At 36.9% G+C, this 25,031-nt stretch overlaps 1 protein-coding gene across 3 annotated transcripts in view; it reads left to right on the top strand.

Moving 5' to 3' along the window:
* The window catches only part of LOC118189019 (homeobox protein extradenticle-like), a 675,900-nt gene that overhangs the window by 635,377 nt on the left and 15,492 nt on the right, over window positions 1-25,031 (top strand). For all 3 annotated transcript variants that reach the window (XM_085825921.1, XM_085825922.1, XM_085825923.1), the window contains one exon: window positions 5,107-5,294. In XM_085825921.1, the coding sequence (XP_085682047.1) occupies window positions 5,107-5,294 (188 nt within the window). The remainder of the gene's footprint in view (window positions 1-5,106; window positions 5,295-25,031) is intronic.

Raw genomic sequence — 25,031 nt, 5'->3', positions numbered from 1 at the left:
TTTCAAGAAGTTTCATGCACATCTTTTTTTTTTTTTTTTTTTTTTTTTAGTGATATTAGTAGTGAGCAGGCGTTCTCTCTTCAGCTTTCCCCCCCCCCAAATACTTCCAATGTAAGAAAGTGGATAGTTGATTATTGTATTATATGCAACTTATTTGGCTGTGAAATTCAACTCCTTTTATTTGGTAAGGCGTTATCGAAATAACAGCACATTTTATTGATTTTTCAGAAAATGTTGAATATTTGTCTCTTCGCATTATACTAGCGACGAGGCTTTTCTTTACTTTAAGTGAATTTTTGTAATGTTTTTTGGGTATGCTAGTGTAAGTATCTTTCTTTATTGCACTTTTAAGTGCAGTAAAAAAAAAAAAAAAAAAAAAAAAAAAAAAAAGAAGGGGTTTAAATATTTTCCCAGATGAATGTTTAATTGCTTTATAAGTTGTTGTTATTTATTTATATTGGCACTGATTTAATAGCAGCTCGGTACATATTGTTGTATGTGTTAAATTCCTCGTTTTACACTCTTTGTATTCTTTAATTGTAAACTTCAGAACTGTGAAAAAAAGATTTTAGTATTCCCTGAAATTTTGATTGCCTTGAAATTTTCTGAAACGCAACTTATATATTTGAATTAACGCAGTGTAAAAAATAACATTTGAAAACTTCTATGACTGTAACTGCTGAATGCCACTACCCCTTGAATGTGTTGCATCTGTGTCAAAGTACGTACGAATTTCCGCAGAATAGAAATTTTTAATGTTTTTCAGGTAACAAGGCCAAAGTAACTTGGTTATTGTCAGTAAAGCGCTTGAAAGTTATTTGCCTGTAATAGTATGATGAAAACTGGTGTATATTTGTATAACATCTGGGGGACAACCACAAATGCATTTTGCAGTCAGCCCTTTAACCCCTCCCCGAGCAATGCAGACGAGGATTAAACTACCATAATTTACCTTTCCTTGGGAAAAGCAGTGAATTGTTTCGTTAAGGATTTGATTCTTGGATGACGGCTTTGAGACATAGTAGATTTCGTACTTTTATTTATAACAGAGGGAACCAACAGAGGGAAATGTAATCAATTTCCCTTTGTTGGTGTCATTTCTGAAAGTAATCCTTTCAAGCGAAGTATTCCTTTCTCATTGAGTTATATATCAGTTTATTTATTGCTAAATGCAATTATGTGTCTGTTCGTTTCCCACTAAGAGTTCCTGTCAATGATACGTAGCATTTAATTAATTTATTTTACAATTGGCACTTGGGCCCACCAGATGTCGAGCTGTAAAGTCGCTGAACACTGGTAGTTCGGTCCGAGGTTCGAATCCCGCGATCGGTCTGGTTGCATGGGCGTTTTCCCCATGTATAACGTGTATACGAGCCAGTTTCCCTTAAAAAGTCCACGAAGGCATTCCTTCCCTTAGGCAGATAGCCCTCGAGGCTTTGCCACAATCAGACACACACACAATTGACATTTGGCTGTGGTAAAAGAATGATGCATTTGCGGAAGACCCTATTTGACGCCTACTGTGCAAGAACGTGCGTTTATGATTTGTGGATTTTGCGATGAATATATGTTTAAAATAATTAAATCATTTATTTCGACAAATAACCATTTCACGGCGTTCTATCCATTTAGTGATGTATTGATGGAAAACCTTTTTTTGGCACGTGTAGTGCAAGTACTGGCAAAACGTTAGTTTTGTAAATCTTGCGGCGAATATCTGCAGTAAATTCTGATTTGCAGTAGATTCTGATTTGCTCTAGAGTGCTATGACCTCGAAGCTCTAGAAACCTTTGACTGTTTCTTCTTTAGATTGATGGTTCCCCCACCCCCTTGTAAAATTTTTTATTAAATCAATCGATCCGGATTAATACCATTATCGACTCTTCCTATTTCGTAAAGAACATGCTCTGTCACGGGTCGAATCATCTCGATTTCACTCTAGTAAGCATCGCTATCATTTTCATTTCCATCATGGAGGTTTAAAAAAACAGCAAGACGATTCCCAAATCTTCAAAAACTGGAACGCGGAGTTGGAAAACAAAAGAAGAAAAAGTTCCTAAATCGGTTACCGATGAGAAAGGAGTGAATCTTTCCGCTTAGGGACAAAAGTCTACTGCAAAAACTGAGCCAATTTCTCTGAGGAACACACATGCAAAGAAACGAAAGGAGGGTACCCAAAAAAAGGAAGTAAACTGCAATACATTATAAATAAAAATGTTTCGCTAATGAGAAAAAAGAAATCTCAGTCCTTTCTTCTGGAGTTTTAATCTGCTAAATTGTCGGGGCCTAACAGGGGTCGGGGAAAGGAGATGGACGAATGACAGGGCATTAGTCAGTCCGTCTGTAGGGAGGGGTTTCTTGGCGTCGCCTACTCATTCTCTCGAGTGGAAGTCTGGCTGTCGAGAGAGAAGAAAAAAAAATTCCCTCAAAGAGCGAACCCGATTTGCTAAAAATTAAATTTTTTCGGAAAGTTAGGAGTCTTTTGCATTTTCTTGAAGTCCTTCCATCGATTGAAGTCGATATTGGCAGGCGAGAAAGACGATCGCTCAGACTGACGCAGCAGTTGTAGATTGAATAAGTTTACACCTTGTATGGCATAGCCTTATCTGGTCATGAGTTTATTTGTATTTACCTTTGTTCTTCAAAATATTTTCGCGAATTATTTTGCTTTATGACGCAAAAATTATTTTCTGAAGGTTTTGAGAACAGTGAAGTAAATTATTGTACATATCAAAGCAGTAAATGCTGTCAAGCAATCACTTCATGAATAATCTTTAGTATTCGGAGATTAAGATTTGCTGTAGCTGTAATCGAGAAGGTGACGTGGTTCAGAAATAACGAAACTGGCATGGGCGGAAACAGCACAATATAGAAATTAAAATCAATTTAAAATTGAATAATACAGTTTTGAAAACGTTTCTATCGCGCATGCGCGGGACATAGAGGGAACGTTGTTGTTTCCTGACGCAGGAATCAACATAATCATAACAACAACAACAACATAACAATAACAACTGTGCCATAATCCAGTTATTAAAGTGGATTTTAAAGAATCTTTTCCTGGTGCATGTCTCGTTTTATAACAAATAGATATTGTCAGTGCTGTCATTCCATTAAATGATGTTGTCGAGGGGGCAATGTAACTGAATCTGTGTTGTAATGAAGATTTGTCTGATGACAGGCTTCGTGAATTCTTTCATCATAGTGCTGCAGACCTGTAGTTCCTATTAAAAGCTTTAAGTGGTTCCTTAACTAAACTTCAAAATACGTTAGGACTGAACTTCGTGTGGGTCACTTAAGTCTTCATCGATGACGATTGGTCTCAAACTAGCGAAGCAATTTTATGCGACCCGCCGGTGCATTTCAGTTATGTAATTCTGTTAATACAGGGCTTATAGATTTCCGTATAGCATAGATTCACTGGACAGTAGATTGCAATAATATAGTGTTCGTTGACAAAATACAAAAGCACTAGCAAACATTTCAGCAGTCATTACATTCCAATTGAGCTGGAAGCACACAGCCCAAAAGTGCATATGTAACGCATGCATAGTAGCGCTCTGACAAACCCACAAAAGAAGGTAACGGAAGGGACATTAAGCATCGCATCTCAGGAAATGGTAATTTAAAATATAAATATAAACAACTTTAGAAATGGATGGATTGTGTCTGTAAGCGCGATGGCTATTGAATTAATAGATTTATGATGTTAGTTAAACGAAAAAATATTAGACTTTGTTGCTTACATGTCAGGCCGCATGGCTACACTGAGGTGGGACATCGATACAATCAATAAATCTCTTCGCCAGCTGACGGCTGTTGGTAGAACTTTTGTAGTGTGATGTGATCCCTCCCAGTCAGTTGGTAATTTTACGTTCCTCGAGTCAATCATAACTTGATAAGCTGGTCGATTCATATTGCCACGGAGATGGAGTAGCTATCGTAACTTGTAAAACCTGGTATTTGTGCTGGTCGTTAGATCAGCGTTACATCGATACCAATCATCTGAAATTGTGCAGAACGTCCCAGTGTTGCTTTCAGATCTGCGTTTCAGGTCGTGCATGCGGCTCCCATGCGATTTGAGTTGAGATCGCTGACTATGTATGTCAGTCTTTAGGAAAATAGCGATGATGTTAGATTCAACAGGGCACCCTGCATGTGACAAAAAAGGCAAAAACGTTTGAGAACTAGTTTCTTCCGTCCCTCTTTGATAGTATCATCTGTTCAGCAGAAGCAATGCTTGGAAATACTGTATAATCAAATACTGATATAAATATTTTAAGTGAAGAAGACAGAACGTATCCACCTCAGTTCATCACAAGCATAGGAACCTCGACGAAGAAGCATAGGAACCTCGATAGCTAGCTGTGATATACGAGTTAAACTGTATCTTGTTTTCATGACCTTGTCACAGTACTCTCTAAGACATTATCACCAGGTCTCCTGCCTTCCCTTCCCGCGCACGGTCAGTTCCAGCCGGTTCCGGACATTCAACCTCCAGGTCAGATGCCGGCTTCCGTTCCTTAGATCAAATGCCAGGTCTCCTCCCGCGAGCGGTCGGTTCTGGACATTTGCCCTTGGGGTGGGAACGCCACCCGCCTAAATTCTAAGACAAGAAAGTTATGAAAATTTAATAGTAAGTACCATTATTTAAAAGTAGAAAGTTAATTTTACCCGTGTTGGAGCTTACGCCGCCTCGCTGTCGTATTGACTTAATAAACTTTTCTGAGAGGAAATTGTGAAGCGGATGTTGATGGTTAGTCGCTGTGTTTGGTAAGCTGTTTTAAGAATTCAAATACAGCAATTACGACCCAAATATTACTGGTTTCAAAGTAGGATCTTGTTATGTATGTCAGTTAAGTTTGTGAAACTATTAGGAGTAGTTAATAAAGATTTGTTTGATTGTCAATTTTATATTGCGATTACAGTTAAACACGTGCAAGGAAAGATAACTCAACCAGTTCGGTAAGGTCTGTGGGTAGACGTCAGGTTGTAAGATCAGTTTTAATGTAATTCCTTTACCACAGTAGTTACAGATTGTCCACTTCATGTTGTGCACCTTCACTGAGCGACGGACTGATGTGTGTATTTTTTTTTTCTTTCTAGATTATATAAATGACTGCTACTCACCTCCGTCTGCGGCGGGTTCTTCCCCGTACAGTCTGGCACCTTCATCGCAAGGACAGATAATAAGTCCTCCTCCAGGTTCGGGGACGCCTCAGGATTCCATGTACAACATAAGCATGAACGGCGGCGACTCCTACTCGTCCATGGGGGCGAACGTTCAGTCACAGGTTAGTTCCAGCTTTATTCTCTTTTCTTGACCATACCGCGTGTTGCTCCTGCGAATTCGGTGGGTTAGTTGTATAATGCGTTACTCATAAAATAATATCTCATAAAAAGTCGTATTGGACTCAATAAACAACTTTACATTTCGTGTTCTAGTCTAACCATTTTTAGGTGGAGATTTCTAGTCACAGGATTTGGTTCCGGTACCCAAAATTTTACTTTCAGCGTAGTGTTGCGGGATATCTTAGCCAAGCATAGGGATGTCTAGAACTCTCCCTAGCACGAGCGATGAAAGCCTTCTGCTTGATGTTCTTTCTGCCTAAGATACCATTTGCAGACAATAACCTAACTGGATAAATTTTTTGCGGCTGGATCAGTGTTTCGGCTACCTTTGCTGGTTGACTCTGACGACGATTTTAAACAATTAATCACATGTTTCATTGGGAAGATTCTATTTATAATAAATATTGCATTTTTTTAACGCTTACTTGATGTGAATAGGATTGGTCCTCTGAACGAAAAATCAGACAGTTTGGCTCCAAGGATTTCGTAATTGTTTGGTTTTTGAAACAATTTCCCCGCGAATTAATATAAGAAGGTTCTGTGTAATGCTCTAAGATAATGTTTATTTGATTTTTTATATTTCGAGGGTGATCCAGGTGGTAACACGAAAGAAGAAATGAGGAGTCGGAGATTTCGTATTTTATTTTTTTCTGAACGGTCTGTAAAAAAAGTACAAATTAACAGTAGCATTATTCTATCAATACTGCAGCAGACGGAAAAGTAGCCATGTATGGTAATTATCTGTCACTCCTTTTCCCCGTTTCTTCAACGCGTCGACGAGTTAAGAGTCGATGGTGAAAGATTAGGCAATATTAGCTACCTTTTAACCACGAGTTTCGAGAACCGATAAAGTAGAAGTGAAACAAAACTGGCGAGAGGGTAATCACATTATTTAATTTACTCTGAAAAATCTCTGTGCTAACACTTAGCGCTCTAAAATAAATAAGTAAAATAAAGAAGAAACAACGCGCCGCTAAAAATTGAATCAAAGCAGCCATTTTATCGAAAAGACAGCCACAGACGAGAATTTAAGAAAATAGGAACCGAAGTTTCGTTAGAGAAGGTGGCAGCCGTGAAGGAAAAAAAAAAAGGCGTATGGAAGAAGAGGGGAAAGAAGAAGAAGAAACAGCATGGCGGCAGAAACAAGTAGTTAAACAACGAACGATAGAAAGGATAAAAAAAAATATAATTGAAATAAAAAAAAGTGAAGAAAAGTGAAAAAGTAACAAAATTCTCTTTTGAGAACGTTGCAGTGAAAACTGCTTTTGGCATAGCTCGTTATAAAAGACGCGAGTTAAGGACAAATAAGGAAGCCTAATTTGAAAAGACTGCCTTTCTTGAACAAGAGCAAAATAAAATCTATCCGTCTATATAAAAAAATAATATAAAAAAAAAAAAAATCAAGGGAGAGGGGAAAAAAAATCTTTTGGTCAACGCAGTTTTGTGGGAGAAATCGGGAGGAGGCAGGAGAAAGGGAAGGGAAAAGAATAGGAAAAAAAAACTACGGGCTAAACATGCTTCTAATTCAATAACGGTACAGGTTCAGTTGTATAGGAGTTAGTGAGGGGGGGATATACGTAATTTTGGGCTGCTTTTTCTATCACTATGCTGTGGAAGAGAGAAAAGGGGGAAAAATAAATAAAGAGAGAAAACGCAAGTTGGCTTCTCCTAAACAGGATTACTCGGATACTAATGAGAGCAGAGATGGCCACTTAGGCATTTGACGCTAGTGCTCCACGTTTCTGGATAAGAAAAGCACATGCTGCTTTTCATTCTTTTCCCTCCTCTTTGCCCCGTAACTCTCAACTGGGATTCGTATATTAAGGAGTTATAAATGCGAATTTTACTCCTTTGTGTTTTTGTTGACTTCGTTTCGGCAGTGTAGCGTTTTCATTGCACGCCCGTAAATTTTCCTTTGCGCCATTATTTCCCCTCCTTTTTCGATGCCTGGTACTGTTTTGCAGTCATACAATGAATGGATATGGTTATCTTTTCTTATTGTGAATCAGTACAGTATCAATGTTGGTAAGTTTTCAGTTGAAAATTTATCTAGTTTTAGTGTAAATTTACATAAATGTGATAGTAGAAAGGAAGATATGTGTGCTGTTTATTTCATAGGAAAGTTAAGGAATAGAGTTTGAGTATGTGGCTAGTAGAATCTGAGTTTGTGGCTACTATTCGTGGTCGATATTCACAAAGCATAACGAATATCGACGGGTGGACCGCCAGATGTTCTAGCAAGAGAAGTTCTTAAGACTTGATTCAAGGTGAAAACTAAAATGAGCACATTAAGAAAGTATTAAATTAAATTAGATAGTATATATACTATACTATCATTAACTAATAATAAAGATCGAGAGAACGAACAATTTTGTCAGTTTTTGGCTTACCCTATTCAGAATAATATTTAAAAAAAAAAAAAAAAAATCTAAAAGAAAATTATAATGTATGCATACTAGTTGACTAGTGTTTATTAACTAAAAATATAAAGACACATATAATTATAAATTTAAAAATTTAACATGTGCTCTTCAAAGAGAATGTTGGGCAATGCTCTGCGAAACTAAACAATTTTTCTAATGTAAAATGAATTCAATTTAGACGACAATGTTAAGCATCATACTATAAGGTAGTTTTCCCTCCTTCTTAGCACGCCTTCGTAGTGTAGTGGTAAGCACGCTGGGTGCGTATTTCCAGAGGTCCTTGGTTCGATTCCCGGCGAAGGCGTTGCTCATTTTTTTATCTCACAGGCTTCTAAATAACGCATTGTTTCTACAATATCTACAATACAATAAGACTACCATTTTCAGTTGAAGAAATTTATAATAAAATATTTCCCAGAAGAAAAACTAAGTATGACTGGATTAAAAAACAATCTTTTCACGTATTACGCCAAATCAGAAGGCTTGCCAGTGAAGGAAAGGAAAAAAAATTATCGACATATAAACAGATTTAGTGTTAATTCAGTGTTGTTCAATATCTAATAAAAAGGTCTGAAGCTGCCCACAGGGCTCCTGCCTGGGAATATAGTAGCCAAAAGAGCTGTGGAATATAATAGCGTGGAATTTACTGTGGAATATAATAGCTAAAAGAGCATTTCGGGAATCTGAAGGTCTGAAGATGTGCACGGGATATCTTACTCTTATGACTTTGTAATTACTATCGCAGGACGCTCATCAGTTGAGACTAAGGCATAGTGTCCTTTCAACTTCCAAAACCTGGACGAAGCGGTATAAAATTCAAATTTCTGCAGCCAGAATTAAAGCACTCCTAATTGGCAGACGTTAAGCACTAAACAGAAACCCACGTATTAAAATTTCGGGCCAATCTATCAAGTTTGTAACCAATCTTAAATACTTGGGAATTATCATAAACAATAGACTTTTATGGCCTGCGCATCTCATGCAGATTAAACTAAGGATAGCTCAACTGCAAAACTCAATAATAAAGGTTGCATAACCAAGTTGGGAAGTCCCTGCAGAATATCTTAAAACCTGGATAAAAACAGTCTCAGTGAGAATCGTCCTGTAGACAGCCTCAATCTGAGGGACAAAATGTACCCCAAAAGAAAGAAGACTGCTCAATACAATTCAACCTCAGCAAATGCTACACTTTACAAGAACTTATCGTACTTCCCCAACTTTAGCCTTTAGTTGAAAGGAAAGCTATCATCTCTAACGTCTTGACGCTTCAGAAATTGAAACTTCCGTGGGGCCGTTTATATGCATCAAAAGAGTATGACGCACCATTGTGTAAAGACCTATGGCATCCAACAGTTTTTGATATCCCGGATATAGTTCATCTAAAGCAAATCAACTGGAACTCCCAGTTTAAGATATTCACGGGTGGCTCTAAAATGGAAAATGGCACGGGAGATGAGCTTTGCCTAATGGAAGATAATCATCTGATATACTGATGGCGAAGAAGATTAGAAGTAGGTAATTCAGTTTACCAAGCCGAATTAGTTGCACTGAGGAAAGCGACAAGACTCGCCGCAGCCTTATATGCCAATAAACATTCAGTCTCAATCTTTTCAAATTCTGCTTCTGACTTAGCGGCGCACTGAAACTTCAACACCAGAAACAGTTTGGTTCATGAGGTACAGCAACAGTTGTTAAATTTTCATTCCTCAGATCGTCCTCAACTTTTCTGGGTTCGTGGACACGTGGGAATTCAGGGAAATGAAATAGCTGACCATTTGGTGATAGAAGCAGCTATGTTCACATATGCCGAAGAGACACAAGTCTCGCTATTGATTTCACACCTCAAAGCTTCTACATGGCAATCTTTGTTGCAGCAATGGCAGACGAGATGGGAAACAGCTTTAACTGGAAGAAGAACCTTCAAAATGGTTCCAAAAGTGTCGACGAATTTACTGGGCAAAACGAATTGGATAACGTGGTTCCCCACTGGACATGGTCCTTTTAAAACCTATCTTCATCGTTTTCAAACTATGTAGAACAGATCTATGTAACTGTGGCAAGTTGGGAGATCCAGAACGTTATAGCTCTGAATGTCCTGAAACTAAAGAATTTCACCCCAATAAGCCAGCTGATGCAAATTGGTCAGTCTGGCTCAGTGCCAGTCTAAAACAGAATTATACTAGCAAAGTTGGCAAAGACCTTCATGCACTGCCTTACTGTGCGGTGTCACAACAGCGTAATATTCGCTACTTGCTAGCTGTAGAACTAACATGTAATGAGCAAATACTAGAGTCTGTAAATTATACAATAACTGCAATAAACTTCAGTGATTGGCTTCAATGACTTGGCTCATCATGGATACTACTAGTTGATTACTAAACTGTAGCGAATTAATTTGAGAACTTTACCTGTCAGCATCTTATATATATGTTTTCTAACTATTCTTATTGCTATTTACCTTTAATATATTATTTAATCAAGCTTTTTTCCTTCCTCTTTTGTAATTTTTTCGACTTCTTCCTCCCTTTGTTTTAATCTGTGTATACTCCCTTCAAACATTAAATGTTTCAGTATGCTAAACGCACAGCGTAGCATAAAAAACCATTGTGAATAATGTAAAAGCCTAAAGAAGCACGAATTTGAGCACTCTACATACAAGAAAGAGTCTGTGTGTCTTTCGTTCGTGTTACGAGTAAGTTAATAGACCCAGGGCTACGAAATTTGGTACATAGGTTCATCTAGACAACAGCCAGTGCACCTCGAAGCGATTTTTTTTAATTTTTATTTTATCGCATAATTTTGAATAGTTTCATTTTTTTAGAAATGTGGTTTCGGCAACAGTTTTTCATTCAATTGTATACTGGACAGCCGACTGTTAAAAATCAGCATTGTTGCCACTCGGAAAAATGAGGGCGATCATTCTGTGCAGTTTTTAAATTAAATGTTTCTCTTGGATACTGGACGTTTGTTGAGAGAAGGCGACGGGAAGTTGGTTAATTTATTTATTAGGATAACTAATATTTGTATTAAGAGATATAATGCACTTATTTCATTGTAATTTTGGTATATGTAATACATTTTTTTTAAAATTTGTAGTTTTTTTGTTTGATGAAATTGTTCTGCAGAGTAAAATTCTGCGCAGTTTTTAAATTTAATGTTTGGTGTGCCCTTCAGGCATTCTTCAGGCATAGTTGTGTGTAATCTGCAATGCTAAAAATTATCACTGCGAATATTGAATGTAATAGTCTAACGAAGCATGGATTTGCGCACCATTTATTTATTTTATGTAATTTAACAGTATGTAACCTGCAACCTTTATCAGGTTATATTTATTTTATAACCTGATAATATTAATATATATTATCAGGTTTATATTTATTTATCCTTAACCTTTTATCAGGAAATGTGTGTCTGCCGGTAGTTTTCTTCGTCGGGATGACCGTAATCCGTTAGCCTTAGGTCTATAGCCTTAGGCCGGATGTCATCTCGAGGACGAGAACGAGAAGGTAATATTGCCAACAAGAAAGGTTAAAAAAAAGTCAAAGTTGAAAAATTGTTCCATATACATATTCAAGGAAGAGGAGCTCCTCCAATGCCAAAAGACAGTTGCGAAATCGTTAACCCTTTGTTTGCATGCAAATAATCTAGAGAAGTTGAACGAAAATGTTTTTTTTTCCTTATTTAAAATAACCTTAGCAGTGGCGTAGCAAGCGTAACTGGCGCCCGGGGCAAAATAACTTTTTGGCGCCCCCCCCCCCACAAAAAAAACTTTCAGTAATATAATGTATAGAATATATTCTTAATAAGAAAATAATGCAAATAATAATAAAATGCTGAATCTGCCATAAAATACTCAAAAATATATAAAGATTAGTCACTACCTAACTGCACTAGCCTTGGATTCGGAAATGCATCTGTGTCGGCGGAAAAATCTGACCTACGATGATCTAGAATTAGTTAAAAAGGTGTTATTTATTTTACATATTTATATAAGTGTTTTTAAAAAGTACAGTTTTTAAACAATTAAAAGTTTAATATACATTATAGATAAACAGATATGTGGCAACTTACCTACTACAACTTAACTCTGCCAGTCTGATAACCCATAGCAACCAAAAACAAAAATAATATTTGTTCCATTCAATTGTTATAATTGTTTAACGATCTGTCTCAAAAAATTGTACTACCATAATTGGTGACACGCATTTATTACGAATGGCAACCTTCAATGTTGCACAAGTATGGAGTTTATATGTCTAAATTCTGAGCAGCAGTAAGTTATCCAGTGTGATGAGATGCAAGTAAGACATTCACCTGTCATTTCAAGCTTTTTGCCGCATTCCGGTGAGTCAACATATTTCTGTCATAATTTCAGCGGATATATGTATCGTCTGCTGCATTTGAGCCTCCAATTTCTCTGATTTCAAGTACCAAGAAACTGTGTCACTATATACATATTCATTATTTTTCTATACATATTATTATTGTGCATATTTGATTGAGCTAAAGTGGTTGACAACGATGCTGCTTCGCAATTGGCGAGAGTGGCAGTTAAGCCACCGCCTTTTTCTCGCCGAGACCCATCGTTATGGTTCATTCAATTGGATGCGCAGTTGAGTCACATTACTGCCGACGAAACTCAATTTTATAGTGATCGCTGCGTTAGAATCAGAGGTACTGCAATCAGCTCATGAAATAATTTTGAATCCATCGACGACGGACAATTACAAATCTTTAAAAAAAATTAATTTCTGTTTATGAAGAATCCGAGACAGTTAAAATCGAACAGCTGTTGCATGATTTACGGTTGGGTGATATGAGGCCTTCTCACTTGCTCTCTAAAATGTCAGATTTAGTCGCCGGTAACCTAACGGATAACATTCTTAAAACATTATGGATGAATAGACTCCCATCTAACATGCAAACTATTTTAGCGGCCAGTAGCGAGCCACTTAAAAATCTTTCCGAAATCGCTGATAAAATTCACGAGATGGCCATTCCAGCGCAAATACACGCAGTGCAGGCTCCTGGTCCAGGTATTGTGGTGTTACAAGCTTATATTGATGATCTGTCCAAACAGGTTGCTCAATTAGTAGTCATCCAAGCTGAACCTTTTCAGCGCAACAGCTCCGCATCACGTGGTCGAAATACACGCTGTAGCCAACTGAGGAAACGTTATCAAAGCCCTCCTCCAAGTCATAATAGTCATAATACAGGGAAGACCCAATCCTCCTAGTCCCATGACCATATGATTATGAAAGGTCGACCCCCCTCAAGACCAAAAAAGGAAAGAAGAGAGAAAAAGAAGCTAATTATCTAAAAATAATTGGAGGTTAATTAACGAACTAAAAATAAGGAAGAGACATACAAACAACAAAGCACAACACCAACATTCAAAATCCAAAAACAATGAAAAACTCCACGAGCAAACAGAGTGGCTGAAACTCTCAAGAAATATTCATTCACATGAATTTTCGGAACAGGCACAGGCGGTCCAAAGCCATCGAGGAATTCCCAATTTAAATAACTTGCAGAAGGTCAAACCGAATTCCCTACAGTATTACTTTAATAGCATATTATTTGTAAAATCATAATTCTATTTAAACTATTAATTTATTTTAAAAATTTACTTTAATAGTCCTACTACTATCTGAATTCAAATGTATTAATTATCCTTAATAATCATAGAAAAGAAGCTCCAGGACTGCCAATAACCGAAACTGGAAAAATTTAAGATTGCCATGTATCATATTAAAACCCTAGTAATTACTCTATTAAGAACAGAATATAAGAAAAAATTTTAAAACTTTAAAATTTCAGAACATTTTAAAATCAAAAACTACAATTAAAAAATATAAAAATTCCATAAAATTTAAAATTTAAAAATCAAAATCCTAAAACTCAAAACCACTAATTTCGATAATTTAAATCTGGTAATCCATCAGGATTCTCAGCATTTGCAAAGCCATATCTATGTAAGAATCAACTGCATCTCTTCGAAATACCGCATGTACAAAACATCCACAATGCATTAAATAAAACACTACTCAGAAAAATTTCAAAATTTTCGTAGTAAACCTATAAATACTCATAACTGAAAATATAATACATATAATCAAAAGATAAATATACACAATACTAAACAAATATTCCAAATTCAATATTAGAATTGATCAAATCCATTGCACGTTTAGAATATGTTTTTACGATTTTCAAGTTCCATGACTTATCTCCCAAACATTTCTTTCTCAAATTTTCCAGTAAGGAACAATGATTCAAGAAGTGATCTGCGTTACCAACTTGATAGCAATGACCACACAAGTCTGAATTTTGTAAATTAAATCTCGAAAGGTACGCGGGAAATCTTCCATGCCCAGTTAAAAACTGGTTTAAATCAATATTACTAATTGGTCGCATACCATTTTGAATTTTAATAGACTTCAAAAGACCCACGCACCTCTCTGATTCATTCCATCTAGTAGTATTCCAAATATCATTATAAAAATTGTTCATGTTTCTAATTGCATAACTTCTCAAACCAGAAATTTCTGTTTATATTCACAATCATCATTAGTGGTCGGCCTCTTTAGCCAGCACGTCGGCACTTTCATTTCCAACAAAGCCAACATGTGCTTTTATCCAGTGTAAATGAATGCACATATTCTGCATCAAAAATTTCAATAGACATTTAATATCAAATATTAATAAATTAGTAGGACGGGCCGAGGTCAAGGATTGAAGCAAAGACATACAATCAGTATATATATGAATAGAATTAACACAAGTCAAAATTTCCTTAACCCACTGAAGGGCTTTAAGTAAAGCACAGCATTCCGATTGAAATACAGAATTATAATTATTAAGCTTATATTTTTTATTGTCAATTTCAGTTCCATAATGATAAATCACAAATGCTGCACCCAATTTATCATCTTGCCTGGACCCGTCAGCATAAATATCCAATTCTCCGACTATTGGGAGTTTACAATCAAATTCAAAAACACATAAACCCAGAAGGATGTACCAAAATATTATTAATTCTTTCAAACATATGCCTTGTAATCAAAATATCTTTATACAATTTAAAATCAAGTCTACCAGTTCTAAACAAAAATTTTTCAAAATATAATTTATATAAAATTGAAAGAGGCGGCGTGCCGGCTAGAACGCAGAGCACCTCAGTTGAGACAGTACGGAAACATCTTGTAATCATTAAGCACCAGCTCCTCTGTATGGCATCGAGTTTGTTCCTCAACCTGACCAATCCCCGGCACTGGATCCCCAGGCACCAATTCCATAGAAAACTCTAGGGATAATTACATTATTCAAAATATCTTTAAGAATGCATGATTTGTTACAAAGTGTCTCACTAGAAAAAGGATCTCCTGTAAAACATTAACATATCATCTGAGAGCCGATGAATTGTTTTAAAATGATCTGCGAAGGTCAACTTGCAATCAATCTTGACTCCCAAATATTTAATAACATCAACAAACTTTATTCTTTTTCCTTGATATCTAAATTGTGGAGCTCTCACTTTGATCCCAGCCCGAGGGAAAATGATTGCAAAAGTTTTTCTAAGTTGAATTCAAGACCCTCGCCGATTCTCCAGTTTTCCAGTTTTAACATAACATTCTCAAATGATTTCTCGAGTTTTTCCAATGATGCACCATACATCAGAACAGCAAGATCATCTGCATATGCAATAAAGTTAACATCACTGGGGAATTCCAAAATAAGAAATTTGTTTAATATGATATTCCAGAGCAGGGGAGCACTGAAGGAGCCCTGCGGACAACCAATGAAAATCTCTAGTTCTATCTCTGCAGTCTCATCCTTAAAAGCATTAAACAAGATTTTGCGATTGTTAAAATAACTCCTATAACATTGAATCAAATTCCTTGGCAATTTAAGGTTAATCATGGTTTGTAAAATAGAGTTCCAGCACACTGAATCGAATGCAGACGAAACATCCAAGGACAGCAGCACTACGTGATGCGAACTCTTATTGCTTTTAATAAAGTCAATAGTATCATATAATGCATCATATGTAGAACAGCCAGTTGTGAAACCATACTGTCGCCGACTGAGTATCATTCTACTATTCAAGTAAAACTTCAATCTCTCAACCAAGATTCTTTCATACACTTTTCCAAAAACACTCAAAAGTACAATTGGTCTATATCTGTCATTCTGCTTTGGAATTAAAACAACTCGACCGATTTTCCAATTTCTTGGAAACACATAAAATTTAAAACAGTAATTAAAAAGCAATATAAAAATATCCAGATATGTAAAAATTAGAATCTGAACAAATATAGGATTAAAACAGTCCGGGCCCGGAGCGCTTCGACGCCTTATTTGTTCAACTGCACTTCTGATCTCTGCCTCTGTAATTACAGCGTCATCCAATGGCAATCAGAAAGTCTATCCTCATCTAATGAAATATCCTAAGGTGCTCCCAATTTGAGTGATTGCGAAAGCTTCTGTCTATTGAGTTCAATCAAACTGTCAGCGTGCTGAGGATTATACAGAGCAACAGCACGTCTCACTTTTTCAGAGGCAATTCGATAAAAACCATCATAATAATAAAGATTATTAAGAAAAAATTTCTTCTTAGTTTCAAATTTTGTCTTCCAAATTAGATGTTTATAAGTTGCCAATTTTTTTTTATATGCAATTTTCCTTTCATTACGTATATATTGTCCGTTAAATTCAAAATTTGCGAACTTTTCCTCAAAGCACGTATCCGGCGTCGCATACAAGTAAGTTGTGGAGTCCACCACGAAATCTGCCTACTTCCCTTTTGTTTTGTTCGTAACTTCTTTTTAACATCGATAGAACTTTTTAACATCTTTTTCTCATCGAAAAGAATTCGGGCTTAAGTTTCTTGTCGTTCTTGTTTTTTGATGTTTCTGTCGTTCCACCACATTTTCACGAACAAAAGCGCCTTACCAAGTTACAACTTTATGTAGCAAATCAAAAATTTTTCAATACAATTTTCAATTGTATCAGAGTCCTCACACTTCAATAAACTAATTTAAATTTCTGCATTATCGGAGCAATTTTATAACAATACCTTGTAATCCGGTGGACATCTCTTGTTAAAACAATCTTAGGAGCACAATGAATATTTTCATCATAATTCAACTGCAAATAACGATGATCACTAAGACTCTCATCCATCAGAACTTGCAGAGCTCCAGAATTGATAGACAAACCTGGTGAGGTCATAACAAGAGCAGTCTATACCTCACCGATGGTAGATTTGAAAGTTGCAGGAAAACTCAAATCATTTAGTAAAATTATATTATTAGAGACGATAAAGTCAAATACCAATCGCCTTCTTGCATCAATATCTCCTGCGCCCCAGCTTGGATGTTTAGAGTTAAAATCACCGGTAACAATGAATTTATTATAATTTTTCATGACCGGGTATTTGTTTTTACCACCACAAATTTCGAAACAAGGCAAACAAATGCCGCCCACCGTGTCGTTATAACGACCAGGGAAACGAGACGGGCCGTTGCTTGAAGTTGTGAACGACAGCGGCTGGAATTTTGCACGCCTTTTTCTCATCGAAAAGAATTCGGGCTTAAGTTTCTTGTCGTTCTTGTTTTTTGATGTTTCTGTCGTTCCACCACATTTTCACGAACAAAAGCGCCTTACCAAGTTACAACTTTATGTAGCAAATGGAACTCCTATTCAAACTTTTGGTGAACGCCTGATATCTGTTGATTTAGGATTGCACCACAACTTCCAATGGCCATTCACTATTGCTACTGTTTCAAGTTCTATTATCGACGCAGAATTTTTTCAAAAATTTTCTTTGCTTGCCGATCTTAAAAATCGCCGTTTGATAGATTCCACAACCAACTTAACTTATCCGGGAGTAATTCGCAATAGTCAAGATTTGAGCATTAAACTGATTTCGGGTAACTCCCCCATGGCATCAACTTCTCAGAGAATTCCCTACAAACACGCGCCCAGTTATGGGTATTTCCGAACCCAAGCAGGATGTATTACATTATATTGAAACTACCGGACCTCCGATTGCCGCTAAACGAAGACGCTTAACTCTGGACAAGCTTAAAGCCGCCAAAGAGGAACTTCAATACATGATGGAACAGGGAATTTGCCGTCCTTCAAAAAGTTCTAGGGTCAGTCCGCTCCATCTAGTTCGGAAACGAAATGGTAACTGGCGCCCGTGTGGCAATTATCGCCGGTTAAATGCAGCTACAATTCCTGATCGTTACCCAATCCCTCACATTCAAGGCTGTATGCAAGTTTTCGAGTGAAAAGCTATTTTTACAGCCATTAATCTTGAGCAGGTGTATCACAAAGTGCCCGTTAAGCCAGATGATATTCCAAAAACTGCGGTTATTACGCCTTTTGGACTATTTGAGTTGCCGGTCATGACTTCGGCTTATGCAATGCTGCTCAAACATTCCAACGCTTCATGAAGCAGGTGCTAAATGGCCTCGACTTATGGTGTACCTTAAAATGGTGTACCTTATTTTGATGACGTCTTAATCGCCTCCTCTTCAGAGCAAGAACACCTTTCACGTTTGAGAACAGTTTTTGAACGTTTTCAAAGGTACGGTGTCAGTCTTAATCCTTCCAAATGCGTTTCTGGCCAGTCAAGAGTATCCTTTCTTGGTCATGAAATTTCCTCTGATGAGATTCGACCCCTTCCAGATAGAGTCACCGCTATCCGCGATATGCCCGAACCATCTACAGTGAAGGACTTACGACTTAAGAAGATTTCTTGCTATGCTCAATTTTTATCGACGTTTCTTACCTCATGCAGCAACCATACAAGCACCTCTAAATTCCTTTTTGGTTGGAATCAAGAAAAACGATAAACGTGTTATAACCTGGACCGCAGAATCTCGCGAAGCGTTAAAAAAATGCAAAAATGATTTAATTTCGGCAACAAATTTGCAGTATCCTTCCGCATCTAAACCATTATCACTCTATGTTTATAAGGAGAGGGACTCCCGCTTTCCTAGCATGCTTTCGTGGTGTAGTGGTTCTACACGCTGGGCCGGTACTCCAGAGGTCCGCGGTTTGATTCCCGGCGAAGGCGATTGCTATTTTTTCAATCTCTCTTGCTTCCAAATAACCTAATGTCTCTACAGTGGCGCCCAAAATAAAAGGGGTGTTAAATGAGGATTCTCCACACCCAGGATTTGGCGATTGCGGCCCCTAAAAACCCCAGTCGCCCTTTAAAAAGGGGAGTTTATAAGGTATTTCTCCCGCTTTCCTAGCGTGCCTTCATGGTGTAATGGTTCTGCACGCTGGGCCAGTACTCCAGAGGTCCGCGTTTCGATTCCCGGCGAAGGCGTTGCATATTTTTCATCTCTTCTGCTTCCAAAAAATAACCTAATATCTCTACACGTTGACGCATCAACGACAGGTATAGGAGCACTTTTAAAACAAAAAGGTCAAGAATTATGGAAACCACTTTCATATTTTTCTAAAAACCTCTCACTAGCACAAACCAGATACAGCACTTACGATCGCGAATTATTAGGAATTTATGAAGCTGTCAAATATTATCGGCATATGCTATAGGGACGCGTTTTCATGATCTTCACAGATCACAAATCCTTAATCTATACTTTTCAGCAGCGTTCGGATAAAGCTTCTCCTCGTCAAATGAGACACCTAGACTTCATAGGGCAATTTTCAACAGATATCCGTTATATTGCGGGTTCGCAGAATATTGTAGCAGACATCTTGTCTCGTATTGAAGAACTAGCCGTTCCTTCGCCAATAAACTTTGCTGCCCTTGCGGATGAACAACACCGGGATTCAGAACTACAAACCCTCTTGAAAAGCAAATCTTCCACCAATCTCAACTTGCAGCCTATGCAGCTGTCACCTGGAAAATCACTTTATTGTGATGTTCAGGATTCAAGATTTCGACCTTATGTTACCTCCGTGTTTCGCCATGCCATTTTTAGTCAGTTACATCGTCTGTCACATCCTGGCATCAAGGCTTCAAGGAAACTGATATAGCAAAGTTTCGTATGGAATAGCATGCAAAAGGACATAGCCAACTGGACACCATCATGCTTGGAGTGCCAAAGATCTCAAATTGTCAGACACACCACCAGCCAACTTAAAAATTTTAATTTGTCCTCATCTCGCTTCAATCACGTGCACCTCGACTTGGTCGGGCTCTTATATTTATTAATAATAATATAATACATGAATAAAATTAATTATTATGTATACATTTTTCTTACCTTGAAAATTTAGAAGCAAATTTATCATTTACTTCATCAAAGTAGATCCTTTCAAATTTTTCTCTTTCCACACTTAAAAATGCTAGATGACTTAGGGGATCTTGTCCCACCGTTGATTGTAAATATGTGAAAATTTATTTTAATTTGCTGAACGAACGTTCATAGTAAGTAGTATTTAAAGTGCGACTCTTAGGTTTGGAAAAACATATTCCCTATAGATCTGCAGTGGAGTTTTAGGTTCTGTTTCTTTTCTACTACGGAGTAACGTCATGCAGTCACATTCACTGCTCAAAACAATTAGGGTGTATTGTGGGTTCGGTATGAAATAACCATATAATCGATAACATTTTTGAACAAAAGAAAATAGAAGAGATTATAAAGGAAAATTATAACGTTTACAAAGTTGGGAATATGCAAATTTAGTCTGTGACGTCGAAAACTATGCGTTTTAGATAAGGAGTAAGGAACGACCTGCAGTATTCCTTTTTGTAATAGAAGATTAAAAACAATTCACATGCGTTGAATGCTTCGTAGCAGTGAATATACGACATCTCAGCAAGATGACTTAGTTGAATCAGTAGCCAGGAAGGCCATCAGACGTTTACAGGAGAGTCAAACGCAATCCATTGTAGCGGAAGCGTTACGAATCTCAAAAAATGCCATTTCCAGATTATGGAATCGGAATTTGGAAACTGGATATATTTGAGAAATTCGGGACAAGGTCGTGTTATCGTTTTAAAATAAAAAACGAGAGATATACGTGCATTTCGTTTAAATATATATCTCTACTTTGGAGAAATAAAGTGGTCAGAAAGAACGTTTTGGTTGATGTACTGCAAGCATTTTATTACACAAATCAAGAAAATAAATAATTAATTATATTACAATAGTTATTAATTTTAAATATATTTTCCAGAAATCGATCAAAATAAAAACTGAAATTTTCCGGAAAATCTTGTTTGGAGACCATTTGGCGCCCCTGTACGAGCGGCGCCCGGGGCATCATGCACCCCCTTGCCCCCCTCTCGCTACGCCACTGAACCTTAGTAATAATAAAAAATAAAAAAAAATAATTTTATTCAAATTTCGTTTTAAATAATTGCTACAGTTTGTTCATTACAGTGGACAGCATGCATATACGTACATGCATACAAATCTCTTCCCAACGATTTACGGTCATTGCATTTGAAATCATTTCCTGCCTTGTTTGCAGTGATCATTACCGTCCTCTAAATGGTAAATGTACAACCGACATGTACATACAGATCCCCCAAAATACCTTCCTTTCTAGGAAACAGAAGTAGCAGCCATTTTCTAAATAGCAATGCTTTACTTAGTGATGCTATACAGCCATCTATGATCGACAGTTGAAAGTTCTTATAGCATAGAATGAATAAACACAGGAATGGACAACTTTTGTCTACTAGAGTGGACATGATGCAACAAAGGGTTAAGGTGTGCTCATTGTTAACTGTAAACAAAGTGATTAATGCTGATTTGAATTTTAAAAAGGCTAAAAAATAATAATGTGCGTCGTCTTTCTTTACGATGTATCGCCGTTGAACGCGCTTCAGAATTCTTTATAAGAAACATTTACGTGTCCAAAATGGAAACATATTGTCACAATAGATGAATCTTGGGTGTATTTAAATGACTGTAATAAAAAGAGATCAATTATTATCATCAAAGGAGATAAAAAATAATCTTAAAATAGGGTTCAAAGAATCCAAAGAAAGTTTTTCAAAAAACATTTATGATTCTTGCTGATTTTTCTTATAACGGCATATTAAAAATAAAGAGAGTGGCGAAAAGTGTTAAAAAGCAGGTTGTCGAAACGTCTACCTACAATCCTCCTTGGACTTTGGAAAGTTGTTCAAGAAAAATGGGATAATATACTTTTGATACTGTAAGAGGCTTTATTTATTGTCTTAGAAATTACGATGTAGAAAGATAGTGAAAAGTAAGGATTATCAAAGAAAACATTTAAAACACAAAAATGTTAGGTAAAATACTTCTATAAAAATTGTCTTACAAATGTGTGAACCATTCTCTTCACAACAGATTAGAATAATGCTGACTTTTGAAAATGATAATTTATATATTTTAGCGTTGTGAGTAAGCTACAGCATGATTTGATGAGCCTAACTACAATTAAAAATTTGTATCATATTCATAGATACTCGCAAGATACGACATACATGAAAAAAATTTCGGAAGCCTTTTTATTGATGAGATAAAAATCATCAGGTAACTTGAAAATCGATCGAAATTGAGTAGCTATCACCCTCGATTTTCTTTTCATTCTTCCATCTAGAGGACTTTCTCTATCTTCCCATTCTGCCGTCCAACTTTCTTTAATTACTCATCGGGCATGTCACCAACTAAACGGGGGAAAAAATTAAACGAAAAGAAACCGTATAGGGGGGAGGTAGGTTGTAAGAAAACAGGAATCCAGTAAAATAAGAGAAGAAAAAAGGGTACACACAGAACGAGGGAGAGTAAAAGGGAGGGGAGGGATCTCTATGGAGAAAATGTTTTCGGTCTTCCAATTGAATTTGGCCAAGTTCTCACTTTAACTGGATTTCGTTGCTTGACAAGGCAGTTAACGAATTTGCGACGCCGCTTGCCTTTCTTCTTTCCCCAAGAATCAACTGGATCTGCTGCTCACAAATTAGGCCGCCTATAGGCCTTGTCTTTCTGTGATTGCTTAATGCGTGTCCGACCGCTTCCCTTCGCTTTCGATTCAATTATTGTGTCGGCCTTCTTTTTTTTTCCTTCTCAATCTCCGACTCTCATCTTCTAACGTAGGTACGAAATCGTAACAAGTTTGAAATAAGATCGATTTTTACCAGTTTTTGTGTTCTGTGTCTCATGACCGCCAAGATCTCTTTAACGATAATAGTGGGATCGGCTTGTAAAGCCACTTTTCTTCGGTTGGATTTATTTAAAATGATTGCACGCCCCGTGTCCGTATCGGCGTCTGCTTAGACGGGATGAGGAGATGATGAGCACTTACGTATATCATTATTTCGTCGTTGATTATTGGCTGGTCAAAACTGTACAACTTCATCCGAGTTACGTAATCCGATAAAAATGATGTACACGAAAAAGCTTCATACGAAACTGGTAGAAGATACGATCTGTCAGACCCACAGGATTAATATTCTTCACGTGTTCTCGAAACTAATCATATTCTTTGGAGGAACTCTTTGATTGAAATAGATAATCTTTTGTACCAGAAGTGGAGTGGCTTCAAGGGAACAATCAATAACAGCATTTTTCTTTCTTTTCATGTTCATAAATATCTAAATATCTTTATATAAGTTATACTGCATTTACATAAGCCTTCCTATCTGGTAATTTAATTTGATCTGGTTAAGGAGAATATTTTGTAATATAGTTTATACTAATATAGTGCAACGTATCACTCTTATCAGAATTGTAAATTATAGAGGTGGAGTGAATCTTAAAATTTTCTCGAATCCAAATAGGCTTTCAAAACTCTGAATTCTTCTTACAAGAACTGTAAAAAGATGGAAAGAAGGAGAAAATGTTAATATTGTTACAGTTGTAGAGACATTGGGATTTTTTCCGAAGCAGGCAAGATGAAAAATTAAAAATTAGCAACCGCTTTCGCCGTGAATTGAACCACGGACCTCTGGAATACCAGCCCATCGTGCAGAACCACTACACCACGAAGGCACGCTAGAAAATCGGGAGAAATACCTTATATATTCCCCTTTTTAAAGGGCGACTGGGCTTTCTAGGGGACCCAATGGCCAAATCCTGGGTGGGGAGAAATAATCATCTATCCTTTTAGTTCGGGCCATTGTAGAGACATCAGGATTTTTTTCGAAGCAGGCAAGATGAAAAATTGGCAACCTTTTTTAAATGAAGGCAAATGTAAAAGGGGAAGGGATTACCTCAAAAATTAACACAGATAAATGCGTACTGATTCGTATAGTATATTTGTGGTCATCCTGACGTTTTGATGGCTTTTTGCTGTTATTCGTGGTACTGTTAGCTTTGATTGGTTCCAGTGTCTATCAAGGTGGTGAATTACCTGTGACCTTGGGGGGTGAAATGGGGGCTTTTGCGTAGAAACCGTACATCCTACCGCCAGGCGTAAAGTGTGCTTTGGCTTTCCTCGCTGATATTCGGTTCTCTTACTTGGCGCGAACATCTAATTGGTCATACGGACCACCAACAATCTACATTTCGTGATATATACAATCTGATAGTGATCACAGAAAAGATTATGCTGGTAAATAGTTAAACTAATATAACCATTAAAAGTATATGCATCCTTTTTGTTTAAACCTTCCAAAAGCTTTGAATTTTACTTGTGTGTGATATAGTTACTTGCGCATGTGCCATAATTGTTTAGATCAAGAATATTAGTGATCATACGAATAAATAATAAAATTCTGGAAGTAAATTGTGCAAACTAATAAAGACGCTCATTTGGTTAGTATTATCTCAAGATAATTACTATCTTGTATTTGGCAAGTTATGCTATTCTGTGTTAGAATGTTTTTTGGAGGGGTAGGAAGACTGTCGAGGCTTTCTAAAATGTATGGTTCGCAAATCGGCCGATATTATTTTCCATTGTCGAGAAATCAGGTGAAAATAGTCTATAAAATATACTGTACTTTTAACTGTCATAACCTGACGAAGAATTAGCTGAAGTCATGCAGTACTAAGGAAACATCATGTTACGAACCCAGGGGGGGGATTTCCCAAAAGCGTGTGGTGGTCAGTGTTTTATGCGTTCCAGTCTTAATTCTAAAGCAATCGACTCTACTTCATAATTTAAGCAAGTGATTTGTAACTTAATGTGAGTACATGCAATTGATTGCTCGATCGAACAAATTAAATGAATCGCTCAAACAACTAAAACGCTAAGATTAACACTTAAACGTGTGTGATAGATACTTCATTCGCCGAAGTAAAGACGTCGTGATCATTAATTTAGCATCTACGATCCTTCTTTCTCTCTCTT

Source organism: Stegodyphus dumicola, chromosome 10, assembly GCF_044657685.1.
Source record: "Stegodyphus dumicola isolate Sdum_Otavi_A_Nest chromosome 10, ASM4465768v1".
Classification (NCBI taxonomy): Eukaryota; Metazoa; Arthropoda; class Arachnida; order Araneae; family Eresidae; genus Stegodyphus; species Stegodyphus dumicola.
Note: the sequence above shows the minus strand (reverse complement) of the source record. Positions and strands in the feature narration are given on the sequence as shown.